Consider the following 20019-nt stretch of genomic DNA (forward strand, 5'->3'; position numbering starts at 1 on the left):
TGGTAATTTTTTTAAAAGTAACGAGTAACTATGCAGCACAAAAAAAAAATACTTGAGTAGAAGTATCGAAATCATCGAAAAAATGTAGTGAAGTAAAAGTAGAAGTAGGAGAAAAAAATTCTACTCTAGGAAAGTACAGATACCGCATTTCGGTACTTAAGTACAGTACTTAAGTAGTTCTACTTCGTTACTATACATCTCTGCCTGCCGCAGTATATATGCGGTGGGTGGTCCGGAAGCGGTTAAAACCGGTAGTAGTATCTAAAGTGTAAAATGTAGTGTCAATAATAAAATATAACTAATGCTAAAAATTATTTTGTTTTTGTTTTGGAAAGAGTGAAGAGGGATTAGAACCCCTGTGAGGTTTTTTTTTTTTTTTTTGCTCACTCTCTCTATGTATTCTATTTACCATTATCACCAAAAGTAAAGTAAGTAATAAAATCCCACATTTTGGGTTGTCTCCAGGAATTTCTTCCAAAGGAGACACTAGTTATGGCAACAAACAAGGAATCCCTCACTTTGGATTTGATTTTCTCTCACTTCCTTGTTTGGCTATGGGACACGAAGTGAAGGGAAATCTCCCCAATGGGATACAGGTAGCAAAAAAACCTGACAGGGGTTATAACACTTCTAGGCACACTTGTATAAAGTACTCGAAACCCATACTTGAGTAAAAGTACAAGTGCTCAATCAAAAAGTGACTTGAGTAGAAGTGGAAGTGCTCTGTCATAAAGTGACTTGAGTAGAAGTACTAAAGTATTCAACATTTTTTGTACTTAAAGCGGAGTTCCAGCCATTTACTCACCTGTCCAACGGTCCAGCGATGTGGCCGCCGGAAGCCTCGATCCTCTCCCTCGGCGCCGGCATCACTGCTGTGGGCACCCGGCTGTTACAGTTTGCGGCTTCACAGCCGGGTACCCACTGCGCATGCGCGAGTCGCGCTGCGCGCCGTGATTGGCCGGCAATCTTCTGGGACCTCTGACGTGTCCCAGAAGATTGCAGGGAGGGAGGGGGAGAGGAGAACTTCCGCTCAGGGCGCCGCGGCGCTCCGAGCGGAAGTGGGAGCGGGTACCTGTCAAAACTAGGTACCCGCTCCCCCCCCCAAAAAATGACATGCCAAATGTGGCATGTCGGGGGGTCAGGACTCCCTAAAGCGGAAGTTCCACTTTTGGGTGGAACTCCGCTTTAAGTATTTCAAGTAGTTTTTTTTTAAATTTTGCTACTCAAGTACTGAAAGTAAAAGTACCAGTAGTTTTTAAAACAAATTTGCTACTCAAGTACTGAAAGTAAAAGTACAAGTACTGTGTTATGTAGTTGTTAAAGAAAGAAGTCAAAAGTTTGAGCATCATATTGTTTTTTATTATTTCAAATGATTAACCTAAAGGACAATCACAATTCCTTTGGCTGTAACTTTTTGTAAACAAAAACAGATAAAGTTTGTCCCTCCCTTCCCCCTTTAAAGTATCCCTCCTTCTCTTCCCTGCCTGTCTTTTTTTTTTCTCCACAGCTTATTGGTGCGCAAAATCCTATATAAACCAATGTGATATACAACTATATATTCCAATAATGAAATAAAGTAAGAGTGTATGAGATCAAAGTCAATAATAAGTCCATATATATAATGCCATAATACAATATATATGTGACAAAACAAGATGAATATATTTTCAAAGGTGCAGGAATCAAACAGGTGCTATTCCAAATAATAGGTGCAGACTCCTCCCACCACCTTGTGGATTTCCCCCTTACCCGGCGGATGAAGGTAAGTGCAAAATAATATCCAAATAGATTCTTCCAGTGAAACAAAACTGCAAAACTCTGTGCTCTCAACTTCCAGTGAAAAAAGCAAAATCAGCCTCTTACCAGAAAAGAGGTCTATGTACGCTTGTGACTCTCCTTGGTTGGGGGAGGTTCTCTTTCCCCTTAACAGCAGATATGTAGACCATTTTATTTATACATACAGTAGCATTTATTTTCATATGCGCTGATTTACACATGACAGTATACACATTTTTTTGAACTTCATGAAACCTGCCATCTACTGTTCTGGCAGTGGTAATTTTTATAATAGTAACGAGTAACTATGCAGCACAAAAAAAAATATCGGAGTAGAAGTATTGAAATCATCGAAAAAATGTAGTAAAGTAAAAGTGGAAGTAGGAGAAAAAAATTCTACTCTAGGAAAGTACAGATACCGCCTTTCGGTACTTAAGTACAGTAGTGAAGTAGTTCTACTTAGTTACTATACATCTCTGGTTCTAGGCAGGTTGCCTACAAGTATGCTGGTTATTGTTAGTGGCTGGCCCAGGCTGGGGGAGGGGCGAGAGTTAACGTGTGTTCTGTGGTTCCCAGGCTTTTTGGATCCAGCATACCCATGGGTGCTATGAGTTTTGGGGAAGGCTGGGTTTGGGACTTTTTGGTCCAGCTGCACTAGTAGGATACGCTGTGGCTTCTGTGGAGGAGGACTTTTGCGACTTGCAGTCCGTCAGAGGCACCAGTGATCCGGAGATCAGCCAACACTTGGAATAATGCCAGCTATGTACTACTGCCTTGTAGAGGTATGCCTGGGCAGCTGCCTAGAAATAGTCAGGGATAATCTGAAGCTAATGTTCATCCTAGACTGTAATCCTGAAAGACTTTTAAGTAAAGTTACATCAACTGTCCAGAGCCTGAGCTCAAGTTATGCAAAGGGGTGCATGTTGGTTCTGTTGGGTAAGTAAAGCACATGTGGGGTATGAAGCTCAGCTACTACGAAGGACAACACGGCAAGACAAGCAGGAGAAGTAATGATGTTGCTGTTAGTAAGCAAGGACTAGTGCAAGGAACATTGCAGCCAGTCTTAAAGCATATTACCTGGTTTTGGTGACGGGTCCTCCGGTAGAGAGGGGGTCTTCTCGGAAGGCTGTCCACAAGGTTTAGGAGTGTGTCTATGGGAATGTTTAACCATTCTTCCAGAAGCGCATTTGTGAGGTCAGGCACTGATGTTGGACGAGAAGGTCTCATCCCAAAGGTGTTGTATTGGGTTGAGGTCAGGACTCTGTGCAGGACAGTCAAGTTCCTTCACCCCAAACTCACTCATCCATGTCTTTGTGGACCCTTTGCAGCATTAACAGCTTCAACTCTTCTGGGAAGGCTGTCCACAAGGCTTAGGAGTGTGTCTATGGGAACATCTCTAAAATTCACCACTTTTTAACAACTGAAACCACCAAGCTACTCATTCACTCCCTTGTTATTTCTCGCCTCGACTATTGCAACTCCCTTCTCATAGGCCTACCACTTCATAGGCTATCCCCTCTTCAGTCTATCATGAACGCTGCTGCCAGGCTTACCCACCTTACCAACCGTTCAGCGTCTGCCTCCCCTCTCCGCCAATCCCTACACTGGCTCCCGATTGCCCAGCGAATTAAATTCAAAATACTAACCCCAACATACAAAGCCATTCACAACTCTGCCCTGAGCTACATCACCAATCTTGTCTCCAAACATAGGCGTGCGCACAGGGTGTGCCGGGTGTGCCTGGGCACACCCTAATCACCTAGGGCACATTAGCATTATCGCTCTGTTTGCCAGTGAGGAGATGGGAAAGATCTCCCTCGGACCTGCTCTGCCATAAGAGAAGTGCCACACACTTCTATTTCACTTTGCCAGCAGGGAGAGTAATGTACCGGGGCCATGTACATGTAGGCAAACACATGCATGTGTATTTAAACTTTGGGGTGCACACCCTAATGCAATAGGCTGCGCACACCTATGTCTCCAAATATCACCCAAACCGTCCTCTCCGCTCCTCTCAAGACCTCCTACTCTCAAGCTCCTTTGTCTCCTCCTCCCATGCTCGTCTCCAGGATTTCGCCAGGGCCTCTCCCATCCTCTGGAACTCTCTACCTCAACCTGTACGGCTGTCTCCTACTCTAGCTGCTTTCAGGTGATCCCTGAAAACTCATCTCTTCAGGGAAGCCTATCACACCGCCAACTAATCTGCCATCAGCTCATTACCTACTCTTACAACCTCTTGTAACACCTGCCCCACCCTATTAGATTGTAAGCTTTTCTGAGCAGGGCCTTCTTAATCCTCTTGTATTTTCTCCCTCTAACATTGTAAAGTGCTGCGTAAACCGCTGGCGCTATAGAAATCCTGAATAATAATAATAATAATGATTGATAGATAGATAGATAGATAGATAGATAGATAGATAGATAGATAGATAGATAGATAGATAGATAGATAGATAGATAGATAGATAGATAGATAGATAGATAGATAGATAGATAGATCATATATTTGTTTTAATGAGTTTTCTCTCCAGGTCACTGTCACCTCCAAGTACATGTTGTCTTGGAGGGATAGAAGAGTTTCCCCCGATGAGTTGTAGAGTTAAAGTGAAGCCTTGTAACAGAATCCGTCTGTCTGGTGACGTCCGGAGAGCCGTCCTGGGGCTCCGGAGTCCAGTTGGTGTAACAGGCACCGCGCAGTGACAGCGCCTCGTGTATCTGAAGCCGCAGCGAGCGTAGATTGTTGTGTGTGACTCGGGCTTTGCTGTTGCTACAGTCTCCTGTAGTGGGAACAAAATGTAACAAGATGACACTCGGAGCAGGGTGGGAGGTCAGAGCCGAGTGACCTTTAACCCGTGGCACGACACCATGTAGACTTGTGTTACAGCAGTTGTTACATACGCACAACTGCATTAAACTGAGTAGTTTTATTTTGCACCATGTTATTTGTTGTGCTGCCATGGGCACCAGGAAAATATTCATAGATGGGCATAGACACAACCAGCATGATTGGATAATATATACCGTATATTTTTTTTACTTCCTGCTATATAACATTCACAAAAAAAAAAAAAAAAAAAGTAAAATCAATTTTTTTTTTTAACATTTTAGGACAATTTGTTTTCTGCTACATATTTTTGGTAAAAAAAAAAAAAAATCGCAATAAGCGTATTTTGATTGGTTTGCGCAAAAGTTATCGCATCTACTAACTACGGGAAAGATTTATGTCATTTTATTGTTTTTTTGGGTTTTTTTACTAGTAATGGCGGCGATTTGCGATTTTTAGTGGGACTGCGACATTGCGGCGGACAGATCGGACCCCCTAACTGACATTTTTTTACACTTTTGGGGGGACCAGTGACGTTACTACAGTAATCCGTGCTATAAATATGCATTGTTACTGTAATAATGACACTGGCAGGGAAGGGGTTTACACTGTGGGTGATCAAGGGGTTAAAAGTGTACCTAGGGGCGTGTTTCTAACTGTGGGGGGCGTGGTTTGTGAAAGGACCATAGAGACCTGTGTTCCTATATAGAAGGATCACAGGGGCTCTGTGATCATTCCAGGTAGAAGGACGGTTGGCTGTGTTTAAAAACAGCTGCCCGTCCTTCTCTCTCAGCGGGGAGCGATTGCAGGTGTCAGACCCGCCTGCCTCGTGCAACGAGTGGGGGCGGGAGCGCGCCGCCGCGCGTGCGCTCTGCGCCTAGCTGCAGGCGCGCAACTGACATAGGTCTACGTCCGTTTGCGCAGGGGGGCCGCACTGCCACAGTAAATAGGCGACGGGCAGTTGGCAAGAGGTTAGGAAAATGTTATGGTGAATTTTATCTTTTTTCTTTTATAAAGGACACTTTTGGATACAGCGGAGAGGGATTCGATTCTCTGTCAGCTTCTTGCTGCTGTCTGTGATTCATCCTCTCTATTTATCTTGTTGACCATTAAAGTGATTGTAAACCGCTGGGCAAGGTTTTTCTTACCTGCAAGTTAACCACTTACCGACCGCCCGCCGCAGTTGTACGTCGGTACTTTGACGCTAAATACCGGGGTTATGGCAGCTGCCGGGACCCACCGATCGTTTGTTACTCTGACCGAATGACAGTCTGCCTATGCAAACCAGGCGGACTGTCATTCTGTGAGTACAGAAAACATGGATCCTGTGTATCTGTGAAGCGGGAACACCGATCCATGCCTTCAAGTAGTGAAAGCTACTCCCCCACAGTTAGCAAGCACTCCCTAGGCACACATTCAACCCTTTTATCGCCCCTGATGTTAACCTCTTCCCAGCCAATGTCATTAAAACAGTGGCAGTGCATATGGAAGTCCCGCGGCATAGCGGCTGATAACGGCAATTTTAAATGTGAGTGGATATATATTTTTTTCTAATAAATGTGAATCGGAAAATACTGCACTATATTGGCCCCTTATTTTTGAGATCCAAAGCTTTACCAAGTGAACCCCAGCTGGATCCAGATAAGGAGGAGCATACCACCATCCCCTTTATCCTGTATACCTAGAAAAGGAGAGGAGGAGAGATCAGTTCTTTAACCACTTGCCGACCGCCGCACGACTATCTACGTCGGCAGTCAGCCCCTCACAGGCAAACTAACGTAGGGCTACGTTGCTTGCTTGTGAGGGTCTAGGGAGCGAGCGCGCGCCCCCGGAGGCGCGCTCCCGCTCCCGCGTGGTCACGGACCCCCCCGCGCGCGTGACCAGCGGACCCGATGTCCGCCGGCCACTCGGCGATCGGCGGGGGAGAGGGAGAATGTCAGGCAGCTTGTGTAAACAAGCCACCTGTCATTCTCCTCGCTGTAAAGACACTGATCACACGGATCTAGTATGTAGATCCGTTGATCAGTGTCCTTACAGCTCAAGCCACAGCCAATCACAGTAGAAAGCACGCCCCTAGGGACACACACACAGCCCCTCCCAAATAAAGTTAACCCCTTCACTACCAGTGTATTTTTACAGTAACAGTGCATATATATAGCACTGATCACTGTAGAAATGTCACTGGTAACCCCAAAAGTGTCAAAAATGTCAGTCAAGGGTCCGATCTGTCCGCCGCAATGTCGCAGTACCGCAAAAAAATCGCAGATCGCTGCCATTACGCGTTAAAAAAAAAAACAACAAACATGACAAAAAATCTTTCCCTTTGTTAGTAAACGCGATAACTTTTGCGCAAACCAATCAAAATACGCTTTTTGCGATTTTTTTTACCAAACATAGGTAGCATAAAACAAATTGGCCGAAAATATTAAAAAATGTTGATTTTTACATTTTTTTTGGGGGGAATTTCATATAAAAAAATGTGAAAAATATTGCTATTTTTGCAAAATTGACGCTCTTTTTTTGTTTATAGCGCGTGATCAAAAAATCGCACAGGTGATCAAATACCACCAAAAGAAAGCTCTGTTTGTGGGAAAAAAAGGACGCCAAATTCGTTTAGGTACAGCGTCGAAAGACCGCGCAATTGTCCGTTAAAGTCACGCAGTGCCGAATCGCAAAATACCCCCTGGTCGGAATGGGGGTAAAATCTTCCGGGGCTTAAGTGGTTAATAGATCTAAAGGTGCAATATCTGAGGCATTAAGGTGAGCATATAGCACACCTATAGGTGATGAGCACCGAAGAGCACGCCTGAATAACACGGTGTATAGGTGGAAGAAATATAATGTGACATATAGAAAAGGAAGATCTGCGGTCACTGTTTAAGCAATATTTGGGACACTTGAGCACTTGTTGGATATATTTTTTTTTTTTTGCACTTTATGTTACCCGGCGTTTGTATTGATAAAACATTTATAATTTATACGGATTTACACAGAGCACTTTATTGATACACTTATATCACCTTGATTTATTGAGAATATATGGAGTAAATAATTTCAATTATATTTATTGTCACAGAGCACTTTATTGCCACATTCATATTTTTATATTACTTGTATACAGCACCACTATAAGCACCTTCACTATTTAATATTTATGTATTATTTATTATTGGTATAAATACATTGTACTTATACACTGTGATTTATAACTATTTATTTTAGGAAAAATAATTTTTCATCATCATATATTAATAGTTTGCTTATTTGTCTTATATTTTGACACAACACATTGAACATCAATATTATTTATTATCAATTGCACAATACGTTATCAACTATAATTTTATTATTTTATACTATTTATTACCACTGAGATAAACGTACACGTTATAGATATCCCTTGAAGCGCGGTACTTCCCCCCATTTTTTAGTGGCAGTGCATATTTTTAGCACTGATCACTGTATGCATCCCTTTGTGCTGGAGGTCCGTGAACTCGCCTACGAGGTCTCTAAAATTAACCACTTGCCGATCGCTCACTGAGCTGGTACTGCGGCAAAGTGGTTTGATTCCGTCCAGCGGCGTAGACCTACGTCGCTGGACTCCTCCCCTTGTGGGTGGCGTGCGCGCGCCGCCAGAGGCTCCCGCTGTATTCAGTCACAGCGGGAGTCGGGCCAGGGAAGGAGCGGCGGTGATCACCACTGCTCTTCCCCGATCGTCGGGGAATCGAGTGTGGAGATCCGCCCGCTTGTGTAAACAGAGCGGGCGGATCTCCTAAGTGACAGACAGGGTCAGATTGCAGGGTTCAGCATAGCTGAACCTGCGATCTGTGCCTGTGTCACACAATCCCCTCCCCCACACCAGTGTTAATTTTGGCAGCAAATTTCAATTTAGTTTTAGTCTTAGTCTTAGGACTAAAATGGCATTTTAGTTTTAGTCCTATTTTAGTCTTCTGCAAGTGTTTTAGTTTTAGTCGTATTTAGTCGACTAAAACTCCAGTATATTTTAGTCGACTAAAACGCCCTACATTTTAGTCGACTAAAACTCATTTTAGTCATCTATAATCGAATGGGTGTAGTTCAATTGTAATTTGTAATGCATTATTTAAGCATTTCTCTACAATTCTCAAACTCATTATATACTACTGCTGGTCCTGGAGTGAAAAATCTAATATGTTATTATTTATGCTTTGAGCATGCACCAGTGTTAATTTTTGGCAGCAAATTTCGATTTAGTTTTAGTTATAGTCTTTTGACTAAAATGCCATTTTAGTTTTAGTCGTATTTTAGTCTTAAGACTAAAATGCCATTTTTGTTTTAGTCGTATTTTAGTCATCTGAATTGTGTTAGTCGACGAAAACGTTTTAGTCGGTTTTAGTCAACGAAATTAAGACTGCCCCACACACGTTAGTAAGCACCAGGCATACATTTAACCCCTTGATCACCAATAAAAGTTAACCCCTTCCCTGCCAGTGTCATTTTACAGTAACAGTGCATATTTATAGCACTGATTACTGTAGTAATGTCACTGGTAACCCCAAAAGTGTCAAAAATGTCAGTCAAGGGTCCGATCTGTCCGCCGCAATGTCGCAGTCCGGCAAAAAAAAAATCACAGATCGCTGCCATTACTAGTTAAAAAAAAAAAAACAATAAAAATTATCTAAATTTCCCGTGGTTAGTAGCTGCGATAACTTTTGCGCAAACCAATCAAATAAATACGCTTATTGCGATTTTTTTTTTTTTTACCAAAAATATGTTTACCAAAAATATGTAGCAGAAAACAAATTGGCCTAAAATGTTAAAAAAAATTTAGATTTTTACATTTTTTTGGGGAGGAATTTCATATAAAAAAATGTGAAAAATATTGTTATTTTTTCAAAATTGTCGCTATTTTTTGTATATATCGCAAAAAGTAAAAATCGCACAGGTGATCAAATACCACCAAAAGAAAGCTCTGTTTGTGGGGAAAAAAAGGACATAAATTTAATTTTGGGTACAGCATCGCACGACTACGCAATTGTCCGTTAATGTAACGCAGTGCAAAATATGGCCTGGTCAGGAATGGGGTAAAATCTTCCGGTCTTAAAGCGGTTAAAAATACGCTCATTGAGAATTTTTTTGTGAAAGACATGTAGCTAAATACATTTTGGCCTAAATATATGTCAAAAATTTAATATATTGGATATTTTTTAACTGTCAAAGTAAAAAAATATTGTTACTTTTTCAAAATTGACGCATTTTTTTATTAATATCGCAAAAAATGAAAAGCGCAGAGATTATCAAATACCACTAAAAGAAAGCTCTGTTTGTGGGGAAAAAAAAGGACGTAAATTTTGTTTGGGTACGGCGTTGCATGACCAGATGGAACCAAACACCGTTATTAATTCCAACTTAAACACCATCAGCGTAACATGGACCTGTCTCGATTACTACTACAGGTTGCCCTATGTTATTTCATCAGTTCTAGCGTTGTTTACCACATGTTCACAGCAGTTGGACTCGAGTCATTGAATCTTTTTACATTGTTTTATTGTTGGTTCTGTACTGTACAATGTAGCCTTTTACTGTAATTAACCACTTCCCGCCCGCCCTATAGGCGATTGACGGCGGGAATGTGGTTGCATTATCCTGAGCAGACGTCATATGACAGCGGCAGGATAATGCACTCTGCGCGCCCCCCCCCCCCCTGGCGGCCCGCAGAGCACTCACTCACTCAGACACACCGCATCTCCGATCTCGGTAAAGAGCCTACTGACGTAGGCTCTTTACCATGTGACCAGCTGTGTCCAATCACAGCTGGTCACATAGTAAATAGGAAGAGCCGTTGATCGGCTTTCCTTAGTTCGTGCCTGACAGGCACGAGTATAGGAGAGCCGATCGGCGGCTCTCCTGCTGGGGGGGGGGGGGGTCTGCACTGGTAATCAGAGCATTGATTACCAGTGCAGATCATTAGGGGGTGCCGCTAGAACCACCAGGGATGCCCACCAATGACCCCAGGGATGCCCACCCATGACCCCAGGGATGCCAACTATGGCCACCAGGGATGGCAATCAGGGCTCAGGGAGCCCACCAGTGCCCTCCCCATCAGAGCTGCCCGCCAGTGCCTTCCCCATCAGTGCTGCCCATTGCCATCTATCAGTGCGCCCCACCAGTGCCCATTATTGCCCACCAGTGCCGCCTATCAGTGCCCATTAGTGCCCATCAGTGCCTAACAGTGTCGCCTATCAGTGACCATCAGTGGCACCTATCAGTGCCGCCTATCAGTGCCCATCAATGCCACCTATAAGTGCCCAGCAGTTCCACCTATCAGTGCCCACCAATGCTGCATATCAGTGCTACCTATCAGTGCCACATATCAGTGCCCATCAGTGCTGCCTATCAGTGCTGCATATTCGTGCCACCCCATCAGTGCCACCCCATCAGTGCCTCCTCATCAGTGCCTGTCAGTGTGGCCTCATCAGTGCTCATCAGTGCAGGAAAAAACTTATCTATTTACAAAATTGTATAACATTAACAAAAAAACTTTTTTTTTTTTTCAAACTTTTCGGTCTTTTTTTATCTGTTTAGCAAAAAAGAAAAACCTTGCGGTGATCAAATACCATCAAAAGAAAGCTCTATGTGTGGGGAAAAAATGACATAAATTTGGTTTAGGTACAGCGGAGTGACCGCACAATTGTCATTCAAAATGCAACAGCGCTAAAAGCTGAAAATTGGCCTGGGCAGGAAGGGGGGTGAAATTACCCTATATTGAAGTGGTTAAATAAAAAAATTACACAAAAAAAAAAAAAAAAGAGTAAGAAAATTAAGCTCTCTGTACTCCTTTTCATAAATCAATATCAATGCAATTTTGTACATATGCATATATCTGGTACCTTCCCACCATTTTTTAAATCTCAACATGTATTTTTTTATTCTTCTGCAGGTAAAAGTTTGGTTTCAGAATCGCAGGATGAAATGGAAGAGAGTGAAAGGCGGACAGCAGGGAGCTGCAGCCAGAGAGAAGGAACTAGTCAATGTGAAAAAGGGAACTCTACTACCTTCCGAGCTCTCCGGCATTGGAGCCGCGGGCCTCCAACACACAGCTGACTCTCTAGCCAATGATGATAGCCGCGATAGCGATCAGAGCTCTGAACATGCTCACTTGTGATTTTTTTTTTTTTTTTTTTTTAAACGTAAAGTGACTTTCAAACCAGATTTGTTCTCAGGAAAGACAAGTAACGCGGCAAAGACCGGCTCGGAGATTTTCAGGATCTGACCTGAACGTTTTCTGCAAGGAAGACTTCCTTTAAAAGGCTACACTATGGTCTTACTTTTGAATTGTTAATGCTATGACGAGAAACAGGGCCGGGGCAAGGACAAAAAAGGGCAGAAAATGTCCAAGGCAAAAGAAAGATTTCATTTGCATCCTAAAGGTCTTAAAGGGATTGTCTACCTCCGGTAGATATTATTCTATTGGCTTGTGTCCTGCAACTGTTGCACATCTCTATTCCACCAGCCTTCCATATTTCCTCCCAACCCTCCTTCTCATGTTCTCCTCCTTGAAATCTGCCATCTCTTTCTTTTTATAGAACACATTTTTTGGAATTCAAAATTAGGGATGTTTGGTTATTTTTGCTCCAAGATATAAAGTGAATATTTTAATTAGGTGAAGTCTGAGATGGTGGTGGTGGTGGGCCTTTTGGTAGGCATCCCTTGGCTTCTTATATATCTTGATACTTCAAATGTAAGATCTCTTTACGATCATTTCCAACCTTGTTTCTGTCCACATGGGGGGTTTTGGTGTTCCTTGCTACTCTTGTGTGCTCCAGCTTCTCTTGTTACATTAACTATAACAGGGGTTGACAAACTATGGCCCACGGGCCACATATAACCTGCTACAAGGTTTTATCTGGTCCTCAGTAAGGGTCAGGGGCATATCCTCAATGTGGACAGATCTATGCTTCAACCCTCCTCATCATGGACCCTGTAAGGGAAGAACTGTAAAGGAACCTTAATCTTAGCAGGACTGTGATTGGGACTCTGCTGTACGGGTGGACTCTGACTGGGTCCCTTATGTAAGGGGGACTATGATAGGGATCTTGCTGTAAGGGGGGACTCTGATAGTTACCCTGATGTAAGGGAAGACTCAGACGGGGACTGATGTAAAGGGATAATTTGATAGGTACTCCTGATATAAGGAGGGGCTCTAATGGGGACCTTGATGTAAGGGGAGCTCTGAAGGGGACCCTGATGTAAAGGAGACTATGATGGGGACCTTGATGTAAGGGAGGACTCTGATGGAAACCCTAATGTAAGGGATGGCTCCCTTGGGGACTCTGATGTAAGGAGGGACTGTAATGAGGACACTGATGAACGTGGGGGCTTTGATGGGGATTTTGATGGCCCACAAATATTTGTAAAACATTCAATGTGGCCAACATACTGAAAAGTGTGGAGAACCCTGCACTATAATATAAAACAAATGAAAAAAAAAAAAACAGTTAGGATGGCGGGAGCCCTTTGTATTGGTTGCAACTGGTATTCAAGCCTGGGAACTCATCAACCAACCTAGAAAGAAAAAGGAAACTCTCGATTTGACTCTCCAACATTTGCTAAAAACCTAAAACATTTTAGGTGGACTGGCTCTCTTATGGCTTGTTTCCACTGAGCTTTCTGGTACGGCACGGTACGGTATGCTATTTATGCCGTTTCCATTATGAATGGTACCCTAATCCTGAACCGTACCGTACCACTTTTTTTGGGAACCTTTCGTTGGGGTACCAAGCACATTAGTACCGTACCAACAGGGTGGAGCTACACTCTGCAGAACTTGATTGGTTGACAGAGAATCCTTGATCACAGCTTTCTTGCTACATCACGCCTATCATGAAAGGGTACTATTGGCAGTGGAAACGCAAGGTGTACCGTTCCGAACTGTACCGTACTGAACCGAATCATACCGTACCACTCAGTGGAAATGAGGCATTAGGTTAAAGTAAACACCCTAAGAACAAACTCAATAAATCTGTCATTGAACCAGCCCACAAAGAATACACCACAAGCCCCCAAAATTAGAGCATAAAATTGTATTATCACAGGACCGGGACTTTTTAGGTGCTACAAAGATCTACACAATATGATTATTATAATTAAAATGTATATTTTTTATTTTACAACATATAAATTGATTTACAAAGGCCTTAAAAATAATTTAGTCATTACTAGTCGACAAATAGAGCTAATACCACACATTTGCCACTCCTAACCCCACCAAAACATCACACAGTGATGTCATTATATCAAATGAATGCATTTAATTGGACTGGGGCAATCTCTATGTATTTCTCAGACTGTAGGCATCTGCTTTATTGGGAGTGAAGATATGTTTGCATTAAATTTATTTCGGTATATATATATATATATATATATATATATATATATAGTCCCATGAGAAGACAAGACAAGATAAAAAACTGTGATATGCAAGTCCAAAATCGGACAAAAAACAGCTTGTATTGAGAATGACATCTTTAATAGTATATAGGATAAATAAACTGTCCCCAAAATTGCATAGGGTGATATGTATAAGGCCAACTATGCATAAAGCAGAACTAAATTGTCGCCTGGCTTTACACGCACATGAATTTTAATGGCATCCCAGTCTCAATTCGTAGGGTTCAATATTGAGTTGGCCCACCCTTTGCAGCTATAACAGCTTCAACTCTTCTGGGAAGGCTGTCCACAAGGTTTAGGAGTGTGTCTATGGGAATGTTTGACCATTCTTCCAGAAGCGTATTTGTGAGGTCAGGCACTGATGTTTTTTTCGAGAAGGCCTGACTCACAGTCACCGCTCTAATTCATCCCAAAGGTGTTCTATCAGGTTGAGGTCAGGACTCTGTGCAGGCCAGTCATGTTCCTCCACCCCAAACTCGCTCATCCATGTCTTTATGGACCTTGCTTTGTGCACTGGTGCGCAGTCATGTTTGAACAGAAAGAGGCCATCTCCAAACAGATCCCACAAAGTTGGGAGCATGAAATTGTCCAAAAAGTCTTGGTGTGCTGATGCCCTAAGAGTTCCCTTCACTGGAACTAAGGAGCCAAGGCCAGCCCCTAAAAAACAACCCCACCCCATAATCCCCCCCTCCACCAAATGATTTGGACCAGTGCACAAGACATCAGTGAGCGAGTTTGGGGTGACTTCAAACATTCCCATAGACACACTACTAAACCTTGTGGACAGCCTTCCCAGAAGAGTTGAAGCTGTTATAGCTGCAAAGGGTGGGCCAACTCAATATTGAACCCTACGGGCTATGACTGGGATGCCATTAAAGTTCATGTGCGTGTAAAGGCAGGCGTCCCAATACTTTTGACAATATAGTGTGCTTTCCTATCTGTTTACTAAAGCTAGCAGCACAAGAACTAAAAATAGGTCATGATGATTGAGAGAGTTTAGTTCTGCTTTAAGTGTCTGAGCTGGAGCTGGTTCCCTGGTAGCTGACTGTCAACAAAGCTTTGAAAAAGGCAGGTAATTGAGTAGAAGGTGTAGAAGAGCTTGTATTAAGCCAATAGATGCAATCAATTTGTAAATGGACAATCCCTTTAAGTACATTGATTCCAGTTCAATAGAGAATGTTAATTATTAAGTGTAGTAGACCATAGTAGCCACCTTGAACTTGGTGGGGCTTCAGTAGGGTAAACTCTGACATTTGGAATGGGTTACCACCAGGGCAGGAACTCCCCTCCTATAAGCCACCCCTTGTCTCCGCCCCCTACCCACCTCCGAGTACTTTCTCTTGTTTCCACCCACTACCCACCTGCCAGTACCACCCCTTTTAGAGAATACAGAACCAAGTATTATTTTGTGGTGTTAAGTAATTTGTATGCAATTTGGTAATGATAACAAAAAAAGCAGTAAAATGGATGCCCTGCAGCCAGAAACAATAGACCCCACTCCAGCATTAATACACCCCCCCCCCCCCCAGCAATAACAGACCCTCATCCCAGGCAAACTAGATCCCCTCAGCAATAACAGATGCAACTGGCAACAATAGTTCCTCCCCCCAGTAACAATAGACCCCATCCCAGAAACAATATTTCCCCTAGCTGTATATTAATGTTTTATATTAATTATATATATATATATATATATATATATATATATATATATATATATATATATATATACACACACACACACATATATATATATATATACATACACACACACACACACACACACATATATATATATATATATACACATATATATATGTGTGTGTATATATATATATTAATATTTCCCCATATACTGTAGACCCCCAGTAATAATAGATCCATCTCACAACATTATATCCCTACCAGCAACAATGCCCCCATTAAAAAATACCACCACAGCAATAATAGATCCACCACAGCAACAATATACCCCAGAAAAAACAACAGATCTTCTAGCAGCAAGAAACAATAGAACTCTCCCTCAACAGTAAATTCCTCCCATCAACATTTGACCCTTCAGCTTCATAAGATGCCCCCTAGCAACAATAGACCCCCATGCAAAAAAGACTACCATCAGTTACAATAGATCCCCAAGCAGCCAGCATCATGGACCCTTTAGCACCCCTTGCCATTACATACATTCAGTGTAACTGTGCCCCCCCTGAAAAAAAGCTCTGGTTACCACACATAATAATTAAAGCTTGCTTTTGAATAAGGTCCAAGAACGTTAGCTGACATCAGTTATCTTTTTGGGATTTTTTTCTAAATAATAAAAAAAAAGTATTTAATATGTAAAATGTTATGAATGTTCTGTGTTCATGATGGCAGCAGGATGCCTTTGCTATGATTGCCAAAGCCTTGACCTGGCACTGACGAAGAATATAATTGGTTTGGAACATTCCAATACGTAAGAATATGAATACGCTGACTATGGTATGGTCAGGTTACTTTGCTTTTACCTTGCACTGACGTTTACAAGAAAACAACAAAAAAAAAAATCACATTGTTTTAGCTAACTTTTTTAAAGTTTCAGATTGTGAAATTTATGCAATTATTTTCTTCCTGTTTACCTTCAAAAGTCTTATTTTCTGATTCACAAATGATGCAGTCCATCGATGTAAAACAAAGAGGCCATTGAAAAATGTTGTGTAAGAAGAAATATCATTTAAATCGTTACTTATTTTAACCAGAAAATAACACTGGTATCATGTAGGCTACTGATTAGTATTCAGCTACAGTAAAACCTTGGATTGCGAGCATAATTCGTTCTGGAAACATGCTTGTAATCCAAAGCACTCTTATATCAAAGCGAATTTCCCCATAAGAAATAATGGAAACTCAGATGATTCGTTCCACAAGTCCTTCAGTTTATAGTCTATATACAAAGATTATAGCAATGCGATCGGCTGTGTAACCATAAAATGTCCATCCACAATATGCAGCCTTCCCAAGGGGATTAGAAGCAAAATCTAGCAGAGCTACAGAATATAAGAGAGATGAGAGGCGCCTCTAAGTGTAGCAATATGGTTACATTTAATGAAGGTTCAACATTTAGCAACTCACATGGTTGATGATGAAAATAGGCACACCTAAGTATGCAGGCATCCAGGGTAAAGCTGTCCACATAAACCATCTTCTGAACCACCGGCTCTCACCACTGTCAGTCTGCAATCATGACCGGGAAGAATAGCCTGCAGTAGAGTGATCTGAAAGTGAGGCTTTGAATCACTCGTGGAGCGCAGCGGGGAAGGGATGATGAAGATGGGCTGTGCCAGAGGATGGTCTATGTGGACAGCTTTACCCCAGATGCCTGCATTCTTAGATGTTCCTGTTTTAATCATCAACCATGTGAGTTGCTAAATGTTGAACCTTCATTAAATGTAACCATATTGCTACACTTTAGAGGCACCTCTCTTCTTTTTTATACATGAAGCTACTTGTATATCAAGTCAAAATTTATTTAAAAAATGTGCTTGTCTTGCAAAGCGCTCTCAAACCAAGTTACTCTCAAACCAAGGTTTTACTGTATTTGGAAGACCTTATCTTCAACAATTAAGGTCCTTTCACACGGGCGGTGCGCCGGTCGGACTCCGTTTTGCTCAGCGGGGATCGATCCCCTTTGGCCCCCTTGCCCAGTCCTCCCCGGGTTGGGAGCTATGCTTGTATCAGTAAATCTGCTATAAGACGGTTGGCAAATGGTTACTAAAAAAGTCATTCCCAAATAGCAAGAAATTTTGCTGAAAGTTTGAAAATGACTTGCTAAGCTTTTGCTAGACTTGCCGGGCTTCTCAAGTTTTTTGCACAATTGCTGCAAGTCCGTATTGGTGACTCCAGTTCTGGTTCAGCTATGTTGTGCAATAGTCATCCCACCACAGGGGGCACTGTGGCTGAATTTTCATGCTGTAGACTTGTAGAGCTCTTGCTGTAGACCCACCATTGCAACTTTGCTCTTGCTGGAGACTTGCCACACAAATTTGCTACAAATTGGAAATTTGTCAACTAGAAGTTGTGCTTCAAGTGCTCTGCAAGTGTAAAAACTTGCCAGTGAAAATGTGCAGTAAGTTAACAGACTTACAGTTCAACACTGCCACAAATTGGTGGCACGTTATTCTTGCTATCAGGGTTAATTTCAGAACAGCCCTCAAATTTTTGTTGTCTGTGTCCAACTAGCGAGACTATCCTTCACTTTCAGCCCTGGAAACCTGGCAAGAATTGAAAGGAATTCTCTCCAAAGTGAACAGAACTCCCATCTAAGGCTGGGTTCACACCTATGCGAATTGGATGGGGGTTTTCCCGCATCTAATTCGCATGACGGGAGAGTGTGACCGGCTCTCAATGGAGTGGGTTCACATATCTCTGGGGCGGTCTGCAGAAGGATCCTGTGCGTCTTTGACTCCATTTCAGGTCCGAATTCAGGCAAAAATTGGGACCTAGTTCGGACTTGAAGCAGGGAACGGGGACACAGTGTCAGGACAAGGTCATCTAGAGTCCAGGGCGAACATGCCAAATTGTGCCCCCCCCCAAGATGTATGAGTATTATGTGAGAGCAAAAATCCCCCCCCAAACAAAAATCAAGCACTAATCTGCATGCTTACCCTCTACGCATAAATAACTCCGCCTCCCAGTTCAAAAAAAGGGCCAGAGACATATCCCGGGAAATTATAGGCCTGTCAGTCTGACATCAATAATATGTAAACTTTTGGAGGGGATGATAAGGGACTATATCGTAGAGTATGCTAAAGACAACAACATCATCAGCAGTAACCAGCACGGGTTTACAAATGGGCGATCTTGTCAAACCAATCTCTTAGCATTCTACGAGGAAGTGAGCTGTGAGCTAGATAGGGGGAGACCAGTGGATGTGGTGTACTTGGATTTCGCTAAGGCGTTTGATACAGTTCCCCACAAGCGCTTAATTTATAAAATAAGGTCTGCAGGTATCGACAGCAGGGTTTGCTCTTGGATACGGAATTGGCTAAAAGGCCGTGTCCAAAGGGTAGTAATAAACAGCGCATACTCAGACTGGTCTGAGGTAGTAAGCGGGGTGCCCCAGGGCTCAGTCCTGGGACCAACCTTGTTCAATTTATTCATAAACAGCATTGAGGACGGGATCAGTAGTTCGTTATCAGTTTTTGCAGATGACACAAAATTGGCCAGGGCAATAACTGCACAGCATGAAGCAGATATCCTACAGAATGACCTGGACAAAATTACGGAGTGGGCAACGACATGGCAAATGAGGTTTAATGTGGAGAAGTGTAAGGTTTTGCACTTGGGGACCAAAAACATAAAAACACAATACACGTTAGGAGGGGAACCCTTGGGGGAATCAAAAATGGAGAAGGATCTGGGAGTCTTAGTTGATGATAGATTAGGCAACAGCATGCAATGCCAAGCGGCAGCTTCCAAAGCCAACAGAATATTAGCATGCATAAAGAAAGGGATGTATTCCAGAGATAAGACTATAATCCTTCCACTTTATAAAACTCTGGTCCGACCGCATCTGGAGTATTCTGTCCAGTTCTGGTCGCCAGTCCTCAGGAGGGATGTGTTGGAGCTGGAGAAAGTCCAGAGAAGGGCAACTAAACTGATTAGGGGGTTGGAGGACCTTACCTATGAAGAGCGGCTGCAATCGCTCGATTTATTTTCCCTGGAGAAAAGACGTCTGAGAGGGGACATGATAGCAATTTATAAATATCTTAATGGGGATCTCAGCTTAGAAGAAAAGCTGTTCATTCGAAGGAATTGCATGAGGACTCGAGGACATACAATGCGATTAGAGGAGAAGCGTTTTAACCTCAGGCAACGTGGGGGGTTCTTTACTGTTAGGGCTACAAGATTGTGGAATTGTCTACCACAAGAGGTGGTTTCTGCGGGTAGTATGGTGACTTTCAAAAGACTCTTAGACTTACATCTCAAGGATCAGGAGATTGAGGGCTATGTTAGAT

General features: G+C 42.5%; 1 protein-coding gene across 1 annotated transcript in view; it reads left to right on the top strand.

Annotated features, from left to right (window-relative positions):
* The window catches only part of MEOX2 (mesenchyme homeobox 2), a 201415-nt gene extending 189267 nt beyond the window's left edge, over positions 1–12148 (top strand). Inside the window, exon 3 of the mRNA XM_082259072.1 lies at positions 11520–12148. Within this exon, the coding sequence (XP_082115198.1) occupies positions 11520–11744 (225 nt within the window). The 3' untranslated portion in view covers positions 11745–12148. The remainder of the gene's footprint in view (positions 1–11519) is intronic.
* The last annotated feature ends 7871 nt before the right edge of the window (positions 12149–20019 follow it).

The sequence above is a fragment of the Pelophylax lessonae genome (assembly GCF_965119305.1).
Source record: "Pelophylax lessonae genome assembly, chromosome: 5".
NCBI classification, from domain to species: Eukaryota; Metazoa; Chordata; class Amphibia; order Anura; family Ranidae; genus Pelophylax; species Pelophylax lessonae.